Genomic DNA, 18,315 nt, shown 5'->3' with positions numbered 1-18,315 from the left:
AGTTCCTTCTTACTTAGGGGATTTCAAAAGGCTATTTCCTTTGTCTGGAACGCCCATTCGCCATCCTTTCCATGGATAAATTTACTCATCCTCTAAGTTTCATATTAAATGTCACTTTCTCAGAAAGGCCTTTCCTAAGCCCCAGGAGCCAAAAGCCAGATCAAGTGCCCTCACATACTCTGAAGTGGTAATGAGTACTTTTCCTCTCTCTCTTTTTGGCCATGCCCATGGCATGGGGAAGTTCCTGGGCCAGAAATCAAACCCATGTCACATCAGTGACCTGAGCCACTGCAGTGACAATGCCAGATCCTTAACCCACTACACCACAAAGGAACTCCCCTAGTACTTTTCCTTTGCAGCATTTACAACAGTGTATATTTACTGATGTGACTCTGTATAATGCCTATAAATCTTGCTCAAGTGCGGTTATGCTCAAGACAATCCTCTATTCCAAGTCAATGGTTCTCCATCAAAAGCAGAGAATGGTCCAGTGGCTTTAGTGGCATTTAATAAGGCTGGCCACAGTTTGGTTCTGGAATACTACAGGAAGGCATCAGGAGGCTAAAGATAGAACCTGCACCACAGCAGTGCCAATGACAGATCCTTAGCCACTGGGCCACCAGGGAACTCCTTTTTTTGGTGGTAGAAAACACATAATATAAAATTTACCGTTAGTGATATTTAACATATTCACAGTGTTGTGCAACCATCACTTGATAATTCTTTCTGTCACACCTTTTCACAATCCTCCTCTCTGTCCATAATGATACATTTCTGTTTGAAATACCTCTCTGTAAGACTTAATTGTAACCAAATTTCCTTCATAAGGCTGTTCCTATTTATTCTGTAACTGCTGGGAATAACTGCTCCATTTATCTAAAGCATTTAATGTTTACTTTTCTCATACAACTGAATTCTTACCTGATTTGCCCAGCAGCCCATGAGGTCTAAAACCACTGTTTATCCACCTTGGTAACCCCTATAGCTTTGTGGTATTTCAGAAAAGAAATACAAGTTTTTTTTCAAAGGACTTGCCTTTTACTTGCCATGGGTTCTCTTTCTGCTTCTATACTTACTTTAAATGTTAAAAAGTGCCATTTTCCAACTGCACTGAAGAATATCCATAGGTGGGTATTTTTCATTAGGATCAGAATTATAAGCTAGAAAATGCACAGTTTAGTCTCCAAGAGACACAAAGCCTTTTGAGCTATGGCTTTTAAATCTTAACAAGTGTTTAATAAACTAATAAACCAAGATTAAGAGGGTCTTTAGTCCCAGTCTCCTGTGTGTAAAAAGCTAGTCTATCTAGAACTAATTCCTTGAGTGCTTGTTTCTTTGCTTTGTGGAGGCTATCTTTTTGCTGTTCACATTTCCATAGTTATCTGAAGGACTTGCCCAAGCAGGGTATGCCTACCATGCTAACAAGAACTGATTGTCTTTCCAAGACAATTTTCTCCTTTCAGTAATAGTACCGATAACTAGCGACATGCTGGTACACAGCAGTTTATGATACACTCACACATATGTTAACCCATTTGGTACTGGTGGAATTTATCCAAATGAAAACCTTAGGAAGAGAGAGTATAGTAGATAAGACTCTAGATTTTACCTCTTTGTGGATTTAGAGTAATTACATTCCCTGCTTCAGAGCCAAGAAAAGTGATGAAGAAGAAGAGAACTAGCTGTACAAGCCAATATATGTTTACCACGTTCTTCATCACACTCTGGCCACTGGACAGTAAGTAAGGTGAAAGTAAAGACTGTGTCTGTTTTGTTTACAAACATAATTCCTGGCACCCTGCACACTGTGCCAGGCTCATACTGGGATTTCAGTAAATAAGAGAGTGAAGAGATTTATTTATTTTTTGTCTTTTTGTCTTTTCTAGGGCAGCACCCACGGCGTATGGAGGGTCCCAGGCTAGGGGTCGAATCGGAGCTGTAGCCGCCAGACTACGCCAGAGCCACAGCAACTCGGGATCCAAGCCACATCTGCAACCTACACCACAGCTCAAAGCAACACCGATCCTTAACCCACTGGGAGAGTTCAAGAATCGAACCTGTAACCCATGGTTCCTAGTCAGATTCGTTAACCACTGAGCCATGACAGGAACTCCGAGATTTAACTTTATTATCTGCATCACTTTTCAATGTGATATAGAAAGTGGGTATGTCCTAGGAAGGTCACCGGATAATGCTGACTATGAACGTATTTGCCTTCTTTCTGTGGGAAGACTTCACAATTTGTCAAAGTGATCCTAGAAGCTAGGAACATTACATTTCAACAAAGGGAGACTACCAGCCCCACTAACTGGTGCTGCTCTTAAGAGAGCCCTTACCTTGATCCGTGAGCTAGGATTCAGCATGATGTATTTAATGGAACCTTGGATGTTCTCTGTCCAGGAGACTAGCCAAGTAACCTTGTTATCATGTCGGACCTCTTTCCATTTATGTCCTGGGGGAGGAGAAGGAACCTTGGCATCTCTGCAGAAATAAAGCAGGAGAGGAGTGAGATGAGAAGTAAGGAACAATTTCACCCTTCATAACCTGAAGTGGACAAATCTGCTGAGCAAGTGTTTCCAAGGTTCTTCCTCACCAGTCAATACAGGATAAACACTTGGAGAGCTGTATGTAAAAACACTGCGCTGCTCCAAATCATCCTCTGTAAAGTGAGAAAAATTCTCAACCAGAAAGAACAAGAGTTCCCACTGTGGCACAGAGGTTAACGAATCCAACTAGGAATGATGAGGTTGCGGGTTTGATCCCTGGCCTTGCTCAGTGGGTTAAGGATCCAGCGTTGCCATGAGCTATGGTGTAGGTCACAGACACAGCTTGGATCCCACGTTGCTGTGGCTCTGGCGTAGGCCGGTGGCTACAGCTCTGATTCGACCCCTAGCCTGGGAACCTCCATATGCCGCAGGTGTGGCCTTAGAAAAGACAAAAAGACAAAAAACAAACAAGCAAACAAAAACAAAACAGAAAGAACAAAGGAAGCCCTCCAGTTCATTTCTGGCCCAAAGAACGAACGGTGCTCACTTGCTACAGTTGATGATTATATCCTCAGGCATGATCCGTCTCTTTAGCATGCCCATTTTGGGGTGGTTGCCCCGGCCACGGAAAAGTCCAGGAGGTTCTATCTTGAAGTTGGCAATCCTCTCTCTGTGGTTATCCATAATACAGAAGCCATATTCTTTTAGTAATTTTTCATTCTCTTCTTTGATTTTCTGGAAGACAGCAATGAAGTACTCAAAAGGGATTTAAACTACTATTCTCAACTCATGTATTCTTAGCTCTTGTGCAGGAACAGGTCAAGGTAGAGAAAAGTATAAAAATTACTAAGAAACAAATTCAAATAAGGGAAAACCTAAGAGATTTTTCAAACTTGAGTACAATAAAATTCCCCCATGTGAATACCATTTCATATGGGGTTTCAAGCACAAACAAACCTGTTACGGACCCTTTCTTAGCATACTGGGTATATATATTTTATACTGTGATCTTTGCTTCAAAAAGGGAATGATTTGGAGCCTCCTTACCCTCTGTGACTCTTCCTTTATATTATACTCAGCAATTTAACTAAGTCCTGCTGACTTATGGGTAGAAACAGATCCCAACTTACTGGCAACAGATGTCCTTGGCAGGGGCTCTGACATGGCGATGATGCTTATAAAACCTCCCTAAAGTAGTTTTTAATTTGAAAAAAGCCCCTAAAGTGAAAAATAAGCCAAATTTCACTAATTTAGAATAATGAGAAGACTAAACTGAGACTGAAAAGTCTGATGCAAGTATCATTCTTATCCCTATAGTAACTCATAATTTTCTAAACTAAAGGTCAAACAGGCACCCTCAAACAATGAGCTATAGAAAAACAATGGCCTAAATTACATAAACCTGCAAGTTTAGTATCCTGAAACTACATGGCTTGGAAGTACAAAGAATTCCATAAAATCCTTAACGTTGGACCTCTGATTTTATTTTATTTTATTTTGTCTTTTTGTCTCTTTAGGGCCACACCCACAGCATATGAGGGTTCCCAGGCTAGGGGTCCAATCAGAGCTGTAACTGCTCTGTGGTGTAGCTGTAACTGCCTACACCATAGCTATAGCAACACAGGATCTGAGCCACGTCTGCAACCCCCACCACAGCTCACAGCAACAGTGGATTCTTAACCCACTGAGCGAGGCCAGGGATCAAACCCACGTCCTCATGGATGCTAGTCGGATGGCTAACCCCTGAGCCACGAGGAGAATTCCTGGACCTCTGATTTTAAAAAAGTCAAACTCCAGCCTTGATTCCTCTAGATCAGGAGATGGCAAACTTCTCTAAAGAGAAAATACTTTTAAGCTTGAGGGCCACACAGCCTTTGTTGTAATTATTCAACTCTGCCACTGTCCCATGAAAGCAGCCACAGATATGTTAACAAGTAGATGTGGCTGTGTTCCAATAAAACTTCTTAACAAAAATAAGCAGCCTATCTATAGTTTGCCTACCAGTATTCTAGAAGATAGTGACATCTCAGCTGGATACTAGAAAGATCCTTCAGGAATGAAGTCGGCCAAGGCTGGAAGATGAAGATGGATGAGCGTGGCTAGATTCCAAAGTAAAAGAGATCAAAGATCCTAGGTGTGTGGGTGTATAAATGTGGCCAACATCATTTTATCTGTCTTAAATCCCTAATATCCAGGAGCCACTATGGGTCAGATCTGCTGATCCTTAAAAACACTGTATTACTGGAGCTACTGGCTGGTTTTTAGGTCAGTAGAACACCAGGTTCTTATAATGAGCTATTAAACACAGTGCTTATTCACAATTTTCAGTCTGTCTAAACCTTAAGAAATTTTAGCCTTTCCTAGGTGAAGAATCCTAAATCTTTAGCATAGAGTCATGCAAAATTACTAAAATCAAAGCCGTTTTGTAAGCACCAAGAAGAAAATTAGTTAAGCTAATCACTACTCCAAAATTTTCCAGAGGTTTAAGAAATTCTGCAGTACCAGTTTCTCTTCCTTGCTCATCTGTTTCCGAGCTTCTGACTGGGCTTTGAAATACTGGCTCATCTGGGTAAAATCACATTTGCTTAGGTTGGTGATAATATTCTTCTCTTCATTGGTCATTTCCTAGTTTAAAAAAGTGGGGGAGACAGAAGAAGAAGGTAAATACACTAATAACCCCTCAGGTTTTTCTGCAGTTATAGCAAAACATCATGTTTTCAGTCAAAGGGTATCTGGAGAGGCAGTCAATTTAAACTGGTAAACCTTTCTTTTTTTCTTTTGTCTTTTTACGGCCACACCCACGGCATGTGGAAGTTCCCAGGCTAGGGACTGAATTGAAGCTGTAGCCGCTGGCCTATACCACAGCTGCAGCAACATAGGATCCAAGCCATGTTTCTACCTACACCACAGGTCACGCCACCAATGCCAGACCCTTAACCCACTGAGTAAGGCCAGGGATCCAACCCGAAACCTCATGGTTACTAGTCGGGTTCATTAATCACTGAGCCATGATGAGAACTCCAAAACTGGTAAATCTTTTTTAAAAAAGAAACAATTTTGGAGTTCCCATTGTTGCACAGTGGAAACAAATCCAATTAGTATCCATGATTGTGTGGGTCTGGTCCCTGCCCTCGCTCATGAGCTGTGGTGTATGTAGGTCAAAGATGCGGCTCAGATCCCACGTTGCTGTGGTTGTGGTGAAGGCCAGCAGCTGTAGCTTCAATTTGACCCCTAGCCTGGAACTTCCATATGCTGCAGGAGCAGCCCTAAAAACAAACAAACAAAAATCCCCCCCCAAAACAAACAAAAAACAAACAATTTTATTACTTTATTCTATTGTAAAATATGTATTTGAAAGAAAAACACTTAAAATAACTTAACATCGAAAATGGTAACTCTTATGTAGTTTCTTGGATTCCTCGACACACTGTCATAATCTCCTAAGCATATGAACACCACAGCTGGGGTAAGAAGAATGAATACCTTTCATTTTCGTCAAGAGAGAAATGTTCCCATATTCATTCTCTCTCAGAAAGATTATCCCTCCTCTGTTTACTTATTGAATCTTACTTCTAGAGCTATTCTGAAGATAAACTTCAGCTCAGTCTTTACTGACATTATCCAAATTAAGAATAATGACATTGTTTAAAACCACCTCAGTAGATAAAGGATAGTGGTTTCAAGAGCAGAAAGCACCTAAAGCTAATGAGCAAGAATCAAGAGGGAATGAGACAATACTAATGCACCTCTCTCTATGAGAGCAGACAGAGGGCTGTCTTGCACAGATAAACTTTCCTTTGCTCAACTGGAGCTGAGGTTTCCTGTTCAGTCTAATCTGAAAAACGACCCTCTTACAGCCCTAGAAGAGCCAGTAGGAAGGACATGTAGGTATTCCTGTTGGACAGAACTCTATTTGATATAGTAAATGACCAATGACAAAAAAAAATTAGACAACTTTTAATACAATAAAATCCATAAAACTCAAATTTTACCTCAGGGAATTTTGTCATAAAATTATAATTTATTACTTAGTAGTTGACCAACTGCTAGGAAACTAATTCATGGGCTACAATACCTTTCTCCAGTCTTTAAAGAAATTTTTCCTAAATATTTCTTTAGTAGTATATTCATGGTCGAGCATTTTTGCAAAGAACGTAGCTACTTCTTCTGCTTTGGGGCTCAGCTTCATGACTTTACCTAAAGAAAAAATGTTTCCAAAGAATGAGGTATAGTATTCATGTTCTGAATATAAATTCTGAAGCTCTGGAGACATCTTTAATAATGGTTTACCTTCCCAAAGTATATATATAAAGGTCTGGTAACACGTGGTAACAATGACAACAAAGACAGTAAACTGATTTATATCTACGTGTATGATTCTCCTTCTCTTTAGCAGATATTTACCTGGGTCATTCTCTGGAGACTATGCCAGTAAACTGTTCCCAGGAGCCTGCTCAGGACAGGGATGACCTGGGGGAGGCCCAGTCACTCTTCCTTTTCCTTTCAGCAAGCAGGGTCCTTTACACCTCTTCAATGGTTTTTAAAAATCAAATCCTCAGAGGGACTCCTGCCACTGCTAAGCTAAACAGCTTCTGTTCAAGAAGGGGAGGAAGGGATAGGGCAGGGAGTGGAAGAAAGGAATTGTGGGGAAAAGAAATAGGCATCTTTCTTCTTTAAAGTTAGGTGGGTGGAATATGAATAAAAAGTATATATTCATAGCAGGCAAGCCAGATATCCCATATGAAAAGTCTAGATAAGACCTTCCTCTAGAACCCTGCTACTCAAAGTATGGTTCATGGACCAGCAGTATTGACATCACATGGGGGTTTATTAGAAATGCAAAATCTCAGGCCCCACCCCAGACCTACTGAACCAGAAAGTGCCTTTTTTTTTTTTGGCCGTGCCCACGGCATGCGCAAGTTCCCAGGCCAGGGATTGAACCCATCCCATAGCAGTGACCCAAACCACTACAGTGACACACCAGATCCTTAACCCACTGCACTACAGGAGAACTCCCAGAAAGCGCATTTTAATGAGACCCCCCCAGGTAGCTCGTGTACACAGAGTTTGAGATGCTCTCTGCAACACAGGCTTTATCAGGTTGCCCCTTTCAGGGAAATGGGACTCATCTAAAACAAAGGGATGACTGGGCTTCTTGGCATTGTACATGTTTCTCCACTGTCTTACTATTACACAGGTACTAATTCACCAAAGATTTCACATTTATTATATAAAAGTAAAATTAACCAGAAATGCATTCATTTCAAAACTGAGAAGAACGGCTGGAAAGTTATCACTCTAATTATAGGGATATCAGGAACTAAAGACTCAAACTGAAGTTTTAGGGTAGACAGAAAGACCCTGTTTGAAATGCATTACTTTAAAAGGCCAACAGGTGGCGCTGCTTCCCCTCTCAACCTTCCAGCTCCTTCCAAAAAGGACACCATGGGGAGGAAGGGCTGGCTTTAAAGAGTTTCTTGCACTTCTTCAGAATTACCCCACTCAAGTCCGAATCGGTGTTGCCAGTTAAGTTGTAACATGCTTCTAACATAAAGGAAAACATTAAGTCACCAAGAATAAAATACATAAAGGCAAGAAAGAATGCAAACTACTTTGGGGTATGTTAAACTAAATATAAACAATATTTTAAAAAAGGAGTTCCCATCGTGGCTCAGTGGAAACGACTCTGACTAGGAACCATGAGGTTTTGGGTTCGATCCCTGGCCTTGCTCAGTGGGTTAAGGATCCCGTGTTGGTTGTGAGCCGTAGTCTAACACGGCTCAGATCTGATGTTGCTGTGCCTGTGGCATAGGCCGGCAGCTGTAGCTCTGACTGGATCCCTAGCCTGGGAACCTCCATATGCCGTGAATGTGGTCCTGAAAAGCCAAAAAAAAAAAAAAGAGAGAGAGAGAGACTCTTCAGGAAATTTTACTGAATTCTATCCCAATAGAGAAAGTACTTTTGATGCCTCCCATTTAAGATGAGCTGTCAAAGATGAAATGACAGCTCCCAGCAGTGGAAGGGTAGGAGGATAACTAGAAAGTTCCCGGCAATGGCAGTGTTTTGTGGAAAAGGCTGAATTCCAGGAAGAAACTGCTGAGTCAGAGCTGAAAATTGGAGGTTCTTGGAGGCCATTCACTGCTTCAGCCAGCTCGTGCCCCACATCTCCCTAAAAGGCACTAAGGAGTCTGAAGATTCTCTTCCCTAGAAAAGAGGCAGAACTGACAGTATCAACTTAGACTAAGTCAGATACAACTTCTTGACTTACTGCAGTCAATAATTAGTTTACCTAATTAAAGGGAAGAAACCCCAGAAAGATCAAATGAAAAAAATGCAAGAGCCCTAGAGCTAGAGTTCATATAATGGAACAAGAATGGAGCTCATACGATGGGCAAGAATGTGGGAAGGGACCATGGTGAGTAGCTCAAGTCTCGGCTTTCCACCTCAGAAAATAAAGAGAAACCAAAGGCTAAGGAAAGGAATCTAGCTTTCCTTCAAATAACTTTGGATCCCACAGTTAGTCTTTACCAGACTAGGGCTACAGAATACCACATTTCTTTCTATGATTAGCTAAGGTTCTTTCTCACCACTGGAGTTTTGGCTTTGAGTCACATTTTTACTGTCTCCAGGAATTACCCACTCTGAGGGCTGACAGTAGAGCTCTACTCTGTCCTGTGCTCTCCAATCAACTCAAGTCAGAATGTTTACATGATGCAAGCATTTGTCATGGAGGCTATAAGGTCCTGCTAGACTGCACACTCCATGGGAACAGGGATTTATTAGTTAGTATTGTCCACTGCTGGGTCTTCGTGTGTAAACACAGTCATAGTGAATACATAGTTTAAAAAAAACAAAAATTCCAGCTTGACAAGTTCGACACATCCCTGATTTGCAAGACCCAGACTTTCAGTATAAACTACTACCCTTGACTTATAAGCATCCATGGCCTGAGGCCAATGCTACGTGGACAGAGATATACCAAAACGCTCTGAATGTTCACCTACTGATGTTTTTCAGCAGTTCTCCTGGCTCAATGTTTCTCAAAGTTTTGGTCAGCAGACCCCTTAGTTCAGAAGCACCCAATACCACTCAACACCTACTAAATGGGCCCAGATCCACTGGGGACCTAAGGGTTTGAGGAATAATGCTTTAGCCATTTCTGGAGAAAACTCTTGGAATGAAGGAAATCAGTTGAGTATTACTATCTGCATGCTGCTATCTGCCTAATAAGGGAGCATCAAAGACTACTCTCAAAAATCTTCAACCCAAGGACAGAAACAGCAATGATAGTTAATAAACAGAAAATTCTGAGGGTTATAAGAGAACTAGGTAGGATTAGTTCTTCAAAGCAGCTAGTCAGACTTGACTGCACAAAGGGCAAAGCCATAGTGTTGTACTATGTAGAATGAGTGACAGACATCTACCAGTCCTACCTAGAGGTTGATGGCAGACTAATTCACAACCAAGTACGAAATACTGTTTTGAGTGATGAGCATCTTGTCCGCTTGTATTATATCACTAAATTACAATACTGCCATTCAAGTAAGGCTTTTTTAGTAACTTTTATGAAGAGTAGCTCCTTAGAAATGAAGTTCCATCAACAAAGACCTATTGTATAGCACAGGGTACTATACTTGATATTTTATAATAATCTATAAGGGAAAACTACATATATATAGATATATATGTGTATGTATATATAAACTGAATATATATATATAAACTGAATCACTTCCTGTACACCTGAAACTAACACAACACTGTAAATTTACTTCAATTAAGAAAGAAAGTTAGTTCAGAGAAAAACATCTAGCTTGTGGACCAAGTGCTATGTAGATGGACCCTTCTGAGACCATGTAAATAAGACATTAATAACCCCTTTCTCAGAGCACTTTTTCTGCACCAAATGGGTCTTTAAGAGTTAAGTAAATACCTGATGACTTTCCCCAAACCAAATGACAACAATAAAACAAAATGAAGTGAACAAAAAAGATTACACAGCACAAGATTTTTCCTCACTTTCTATTCCTAAATAGAGGAATTCTCTTTCCTTGGCCAAGAATCTGACAATCTTGGAACAACTCACCATCATAGTAAAACTTGACACTCTCTGGAAGAGGTTCATATGGTGGAGCAAATACAGGACCTTTATGTTCTAGGAATTTCCACTTGATGCCTTCAGGATAGCGCTCTTCTTCCCACCTTTAAAAAACAAAAGCACAATCTCATTTAGTGATTACTTCACCTAATACAGAGATCATTACCCATTAAATGTCAAAATAATTATCTGCTCAACTGACTACTGCTCTGGAGTGACTCTGGGCCCCACATTCAAGGCCTGGATCAAAATAACCAACATCCTTCACTTTGAAAAAGCCAATACTCACAACAAATAAGATGAAATACTCAGGTAAGCAGAGGAAAATATAATTCAACAGTTTAGTTCAAAGATATTGAGTACATGAGAACATTACTCAGCAATAAATAGGGGATATGGAAACAGAAACAGTTGTTTTATCACAATGGTACATAAGACAGAGGTATTATTTATACGGTTGATACATAGGAAAAGGCCTCCTGGGAATGGAGATCCCAGGTGAAAGTGTAGGGGAAACAACCCTTTGAGAAAGTACCCAATAAAACAGAAAGCTGGGAACACAAGTTCTTCAAGGCAAAGAACTTGAATACTTCCAAAAATCTACAAATGGCCAATAAGCATCTGAAGAAATGCTCAACATCACCAATTATTAGGAAAATATAAATCAAAACATTGAGTTGTGGTATACTGAGTTTTTTGGTTGACATATTTCAAAGTCTTTCTTTCTCTCTAGAATGAGAAAGACCTCTCACCACCACCATTTTGTTTTAAGAGTCAATTATCTTACAAGAATACTTAAAAATTTCAGATTTTTTTTTTTTTTTGGTCTTTTTAGGGCCACACCCGTGGCATATGGAGGTTCCCATGCTAGGGGTAGAATCCGAGTTGCTGGCCTATGCCAGAGCCACAGCAACACCAGATCTGAGCCGAGTCTGCAACCTACACCACAGCTCATGGCAACGCTGGATCCTTAATCCACTGAGCAAGGCCAGGGATTGAACCCACAATCTCATGGCTCCTAGTCGGATTCATTTCTGCTGCACGACGGGAACGCCTAAAAATTTCAGATTTTAACCTTATTTTTATTTTAAAATGAAAAGTCCTACAGTTCTATAGAATTATTCTGAAGGCCAATTACACATATTCTACTACTTGCTATCATCTTTCAACTCCAAAATTTAAGTTCAGAGGCATCAAATAAAAATTACATGTATCAAAACTGTGCTGTAATAACAGCATTACTATAAAACCAAGGTCAACATATATGGTCAAATAATTTTTGACAAGGGTACCAAGACCATTCAATGGAGAAAGAACAGTCTTTTCAACAAATGGTACTGGAGAAACTGGATATTCACATACCAAAGAATGAAATTGGGCCCTTACCTTACACAATATAAAAAAATGAACAGAAAATGTAACAAAAACTCAAATATAAGAGCTCCAACTATAAAACTCTTAGAAGAAAGCATAGGGCAAAAGCTTCATGACAACGGATTTAGAAACGAGTTTTTAGATATGACACCAAAAGCATGAGCAACAAGAGAAAAATAGATAAATTGAACTATGAAATTAAAAACTATGCATCAAAGGACACAGTATCAACAGAGTGAAGAGATAACCCAGTGAATAAGAGCAAATATTTGCAAAGCACATATCTGACAAGGGGTTACTATCTAGAATAAAGAACTACCATGACTCAACAACAACAAAAAATTAAAGAATAAGCAAGGAACTTGAATAGTTCCAAAAATCTACCCAATAAGCATCTGAAGAAATGCTCGACACCACCAATTTTTAGGAAAATGTAAATCAAAACCATGAGGTAACACTCTCACCTACAAGGATGGCTACTGATAAAAACAGAAACAAATCAGAAATAACAAGTATTGATGAAGATGTAGAGAAACTGGAACTCTTGTGCACTGATGGCGGGAATGTATGTGGGTACAGCTACTATGGAAAACAGGATGGCGGCTCTTCAAAAAGTCAGAATAAAACATAGAATGATCATATGCTCTAGAAATTCACTTTGGGGAATATATTCAAGAGAACTGAAAGCAAGTATTCAAACAAATACTTGCACAAATGTTCATAGCAGCACTATTCACAACTGCCAAGAGGTAGAAACCATCTAAGTATTCATTAACAGATGAATGAATAAGCAAAAAGTGGTCTATACATACAATGGAATATTATTCAACCTTAAAAAAGAAGGATATTCTGACATGCTAGACCATGAATCAATCTTGAGGACATTTTCTGAAGTGAAAAAATCCAGTCACAAAAGGCAAGATATTATGACTCCACTTATTCAAAGTACCTAGAGTAATCAAATTCAAAGACAGTAGAATGGTGGTTACCAAGGGCAAGAAGAAAAGGGGGAATGAAGGAGAGTTACTGTTGAAAAAAGTTTCAGTTTTGTAAGATAAAGAGAGTTCTGGCAATGGATGGTGGTGGGGATCACTGCACAACAATGTGAATGTACTTAATACCACTCAACTGCACACTCAAAGATGGTTGTGGTGGTAACTTTTATGTTTTTATACTTATCGCAATTAAAAATAAATTTTAAAAAAACTCTCAAAGTCAAGATTTAATGAAATCTTAGACCTGGAAGGCACTTTAAAGATCTTCTACAACCAAGCTACCACTACAGACATGAAACTGGCAGGATCTTCCAACCAGACGTTAACATGAAAAGGCTTGGATGCAAGAACCGAACCCACCCCCAGAGTCTATTATTCTTTAAACCAGAGAAAATATGCATGTACGTATGTACGCATGTGTGTAGGTATGCGAGAGCAACTGCAAGAGACCTGTTCAGAGTAGTCACAGAGTAACTGCACAAGGATCCACAACACCATGTTTTCCTTCAATCCTAGGACTTGGCTGCATTCTTCTCTTTGCCTCCAATGTTGTTTCATTAAGATCCCAGATTTTTTAATAATTCCTCCTCTTCCATTATGTTCATCCTGGGCGCTCACAGTAACTTTTTAACAATTTAAACAAATTCATAGATTCACTCAACGCTAAAAGCTCAGTTTAAAGAATGCTGAATCACAGGATCAACAACTACTACTACACAAATGAAGACAGCAGTGTCAGCCTTTAGGCCTCCATCAATGGTTCACCAACAAAATTAACAAAAACATGTACTTAATCACACTAAACGCCATTAATAAACTCCCCAGTTTCTAGATCTATTTGTGAAGACTCATTGGTTTAGGATAAAATAATAGCAATTATGCTCCAACAGGTCAGCCCTGATACAGAAGTATACTTAAAGCAGAGCTAAAACCCTATAAAGCTACAACGGGTTAACAGTTACAAAGAGGGGGAGCTGGATTAAATAGGTTTTTATAAATTAGCCTGAGCATACTGCCATCACTTGTAACACTGTTTCTATGGAGAAAATGTGACACAGTAAAGAAACCAACAGAGATCCCATTTTCCCATTCCCACAATTACCAAAGAGAGAGAAAAGACTCAAAGTTTGCTTGTTTTTGGCAGGATTAACAAGTCTACAGGCTTTCAGGGGAGGCAAAAGATCTGCTCATTTGCCAAACTGGTTATGGATACAATTTTTTAATGAAATAATAAGAGAAATAATAATAATGAGAGTATCTGCCATGTAAGATCCCTGACTAGGCTGTCAGTGACAGTCGCTGAGGACTGGACCACAGACTTCTACAGGCAAGCCTAAAGTGATGCAGGAAAGGGCAAGGGGTCAGTGAAGAGGCCAATCATTCCCATTCTCTACCTTCTAGAAACTTACCTTCACACACTGCACTTAAGAATGTACACCATTTAACATCCAGACTTGAGAAAAACACGCACTGGGAGTTCCCGTCGTGGCGCAGTGGAAACAAATCCAACTAGAAACCATGAGGTTTCGGGTTCGATCCCTGGCCTTGTTCAGTGGGTTAAGGATCCGGCACTGCCATGAGCTGTAGTATAGGTCCAGATGCAGCTCAGATCCTGAGTTGCTGTGGCTGTGGTGTAGGTCAGCAGCTGTACCTCCAATTAGACCCCTTGCCTGGGAACCTCCATATGCCACTGGTACAGCCCTAAAACGCAAAAAAAAAAAAAAAAAAAAAAAAAAAAAGCATGTACTGGAAGCTGCTGCAGATTGCTCTGCCCCAAACCTACCATCTTCAATTAAAGACCAGTCCCACTTAAACCAAAACAATAAAAACGTGTGGCAACACTGATAAGAATTTCAACCACAGAAGCAAAATTAGGTTATTAGACTCTTCAAGGGTACCTAATTCCCCACAGAGAAGGCTAAACCAGAAAAGAATACATCTGTTTCCAAGCCCAATAAGAGCCAAGGCTCCAAAGGAAGATGGAAGACAGCAAAGAGCTTGTGATGACAAAGAAATGAATTTGTTCATTCAATAAAGTTGGTGAGCACCCAACCACAGAGCCCAGAGAGACTTAGACTGATGAACTACTAACTCAACATTCCCAATAAAAACCCCTGATTTATACATGAAAAACACATGTTCTTTTGTTTTCTGACTCTGACCCTTGGAAAGGCCCAGGATTCCTCTGCTCCATATTTTTCCTTTTCTACACGTTCCTTTTTTTTTCTTCTTCTTCTTTTTGGGTCTTTCTGCCTTTTCTAGGGCCACTCCCTCAGCACATGGAGGTTCCCAGGCTAGGGGTCTAATCAGAGCTGTAGCCAACAGCCTACGCCAGAGCCACAGCAACGCAGGATCCGAGCCGCATCTGCAACCTACACCACAGCTTGAGGCGCTGGATCCTTAACCCACTGAGTGAGGGCAAGGATTGAACCTGCAACCTCATGGTTCCTAGTCGGATTCGTTAACCACTGAGCCACAATGGGAACTCCTACACATTCCTTTTAATCCCACATATGACCACACCAACAGTGCCAATCACACAGTTGTGCTGAGCATTTCTGCCACCACAGTTCTTCTGCTCCTTTCAGCCACCTCCCTGGTCACTGATGTTTCCCCTTGCCTCAGAGGTGCTGGTGAGATTACTGTTCTCAATGACAAAGCCGTAAGTACACACCAAATGTACATACCAATCTACAAATAGTGGTTACCTTAAAGCTAGAAAAGAAAAATGGGAAAGGGAGAAAAAAGGAAAGGGAACTATTTGGTGTTTTTTTTTCCCTTTTTTCCTTTTTACAGCCACACCTTCAGTGTAAGGAAGTTCCTGGGCTAGGGGTTGAATTGGAGCTGCAGCTGCAGACCTACAACACAGCCACAGCAATGTAAGATGCAAGTCACATCTATGACCTATGCCGCAGCTTGTGGCAATACGGGATCCTTAACCCACTGAGCAAGGCCAGGGATCGAACCTGCATTCTCATGAAGACTACATCAGGTTCTTAACCTGCTGAGCCACAATGGGAACACCGGAACTATCATTTTTTCCCTAATTCATAGGCCTCTGGATCATTGAAATTTTTTTTAACATAAATACAAATCATGTACTACTGATGTGGTAGCTAAATAATACAAAGTTTTAAGAAAAATCAGTATTAAAAATAGTTACTTCAAAACTCTACACCAAAAAAGTAGCCTGTTGGTGCTAAGCTTTCTTTCACAGAAGACTGAATCTTTACTCCCTGCAGTGAAGAACATCTGTTTTCTCATGTTTACAACCCTAGATATTTTGATACTTAATCTTTCCTAATATGAGACATTAAACAAAAAAAGATGTATCCTTTATTATTTTTCTTTGCCTCTTGTGAGGCTGACCATGTTTTAGGATGAGTACTAATCATTTATTTTCTGTAATGATGTGCCTTTTCCTCAGTTTTCTACTCTTTCATTATTTGTTTTAAATGACCTTCTTTCATACTATGAATCTTAGCCCATGGTTTTGCAAATATTTTCCTCTGGGGTTTTTTTTTTTTTTTTTTTTAATGGTATGAGTTTGCTCATTTACCATATAGAAGATTTTAATTTTATCAAAAACTTTTTTTCAGTTCAAACTAATTTCCCTTTTATTAAAGTTACATTATATGGTTTGGTACTCAAGAAAATAAATCTTTTCCTTATGGCTCTGGTTACATCTCTTGTTTCAAAGGTCTTCAATATTCTACAATTATTATAAAAATATTCCACGTTTTTTTGTGGAAGGTTACTTAAAAAAAAAAACAAAAAACAAATAGGCAAATTTCCCAACATGATTCATAAAATAATCCATCTTTTCCCTATCATTTTATATGCAACTTTCTTCATATGCTAAACTTCTATATATACATAGGACTTGTATAGCTCATTTTGTTCAATAGGGTGGGACCTAGTTTAGAGATTCAACAGGGTGAAAGCTAGTTAATGTTCCCCCTAGGACCTGGAAAACTTTTTTCAGAAGGTTATTCTAAAGAGATTCTTTTAAGTACTTCCCTCCTCCCCCAAATATCAGGCTATTAATTTTAATGACTTAATACACTTGCTTAATTAGGTTGTAGAATCAAAGAGCTGACATTTTAACCCAGTGCTAAAGTGTTACCATTTCCACTTCTGTTCCTCTTCTTTCTTCGGCTTCTTTTTCTTGCTATCTGGCTCAGGAACTTTTTTATCTTTATCTTTATCCTTATTCTTGGTTTTTTTCAATTTACCGTCCTACAAAGAAACATGGTGAGAAAGCACTTAAATAAGGACCAAGCACACGTCTTGAAGTAGTTTTGGGGGGCCATTAGGAAGAAAAACTGGCATCATGGAATATCAGAACTGGAGAGGTTCTTGTTCTTAAGTCCAATATTCTCAATTTGAAAGATAAACAAGAATTCACTGGTAATTTTCTCTAAAGCAATATTTCCTAAAACTCTCTGACCAATGATCATCTGAAAAAGTAGTTAAAAATACTCATTCCACAGGAGAAGAGCCTGGGAAATTTTTTTTAGTCTCAGCATAGTTCAGGACTGCTAGAGGGAATAATCCAGTCTTATCCTCACTTATTTTAAAATCTATTCATCTTTAAACCTCTTCTAATACCATCAACTAATGGGTACAGGAGACTTTTTATGTATTAGATACTTAATATACAATTTAAAAGGAAATTCCTGACTGAGTCTAGTCTAGTGTGGAGTACTTTATTACTACAGTTTGCATACACAAAGTCATGAAGATAACAAGCAAGTGTTTGGGAAGTCCTACAATGACTACAAGTTCCTACAGTGGTATTTCTTTGAACTGTGACCCTCGATGAGCTATCATGGTGGCACAGAAAAAGAATACCAAACATAAACAAGTATCATTCACCAATACAGGTGATCAGTCCCAAAACACACACACATACACACACACACACACGCAGACATAGAGACAAAGATGTGTTTTTTAAGAGGTGGGGGGTCCTGCTCAACAGAATCTAAACTCTTCTTAAGAATATTTTCCTTTGTCCTAACTATTCAATATAACTTGTCTTTATTCACCAAGTTTTATATAGCATATGGAGTTCCTGGGCCAGGGATCAGATCCAAGATGTGGCAACAGAGGATCCTTAACCCACTGTGCCAGACTGGGGATGGAAACTATATCCCAGACTCTACCGACATCTCTGCAGATGCTCCTAAAAAAGGTAGTTTTGAACCAATCTTAAAATCAGTTACAGAATGGCAGAACTTGAAAAAACTTTACGGACAGTTTGGTTTGGTCTTTCCAGGTATACTCAAGGAAATTCTGAAACAGAGGTTTTGTCACTTGCTCAAGATCTAAAAGCTTCTACTGACCATGATGAGAGCCC

The 18,315-nt window shown here is 39.6% G+C and overlaps 1 protein-coding gene across 3 annotated transcripts in view; it reads right to left on the bottom strand.

Annotated features, from left to right (window-relative positions):
• The window catches only part of TOP1 (DNA topoisomerase I), an 89,385-nt gene that overhangs the window by 19,446 nt on the left and 51,624 nt on the right, over positions 1-18,315 (bottom strand). For 2 of the 3 annotated variants that reach the window (XM_021078395.2, XM_085003951.1), the window contains 6 exons: positions 17,080-17,192; positions 10,573-10,688; positions 6,562-6,683; positions 4,989-5,111; positions 3,034-3,221; positions 2,337-2,481 (listed from right to left, as the gene is read on the bottom strand). In XM_021078395.2, coding sequence (XP_020934054.2) covers positions 2,337-2,481; positions 3,034-3,221; positions 4,989-5,111; positions 6,562-6,683; positions 10,573-10,688; positions 17,080-17,192 — 807 coding nt within the window. Of the gene's footprint in view, positions 1-2,111; positions 2,482-3,033; positions 3,222-4,988; positions 5,112-6,561; positions 6,684-10,572; positions 10,689-17,079; positions 17,193-18,315 lie in introns of all 3 variants that reach the window. The other variant, XR_014832362.1, reaches the window with a different exon arrangement.

This window comes from Sus scrofa, chromosome 17 (assembly GCF_054392235.1).
Source record: "Sus scrofa isolate SSC_HxYL_T2T_F1_AM1 chromosome 17, Sscrofa_HxYL_maternal_Yorkshire_Landrace_v2.0, whole genome shotgun sequence".
In the NCBI taxonomy this organism is placed as follows: domain Eukaryota; kingdom Metazoa; phylum Chordata; class Mammalia; order Artiodactyla; family Suidae; genus Sus; species Sus scrofa.
The sequence above is the reverse complement of the archived record's forward strand: the minus strand, read 5'-3'. Positions and strand labels throughout refer to the sequence as shown.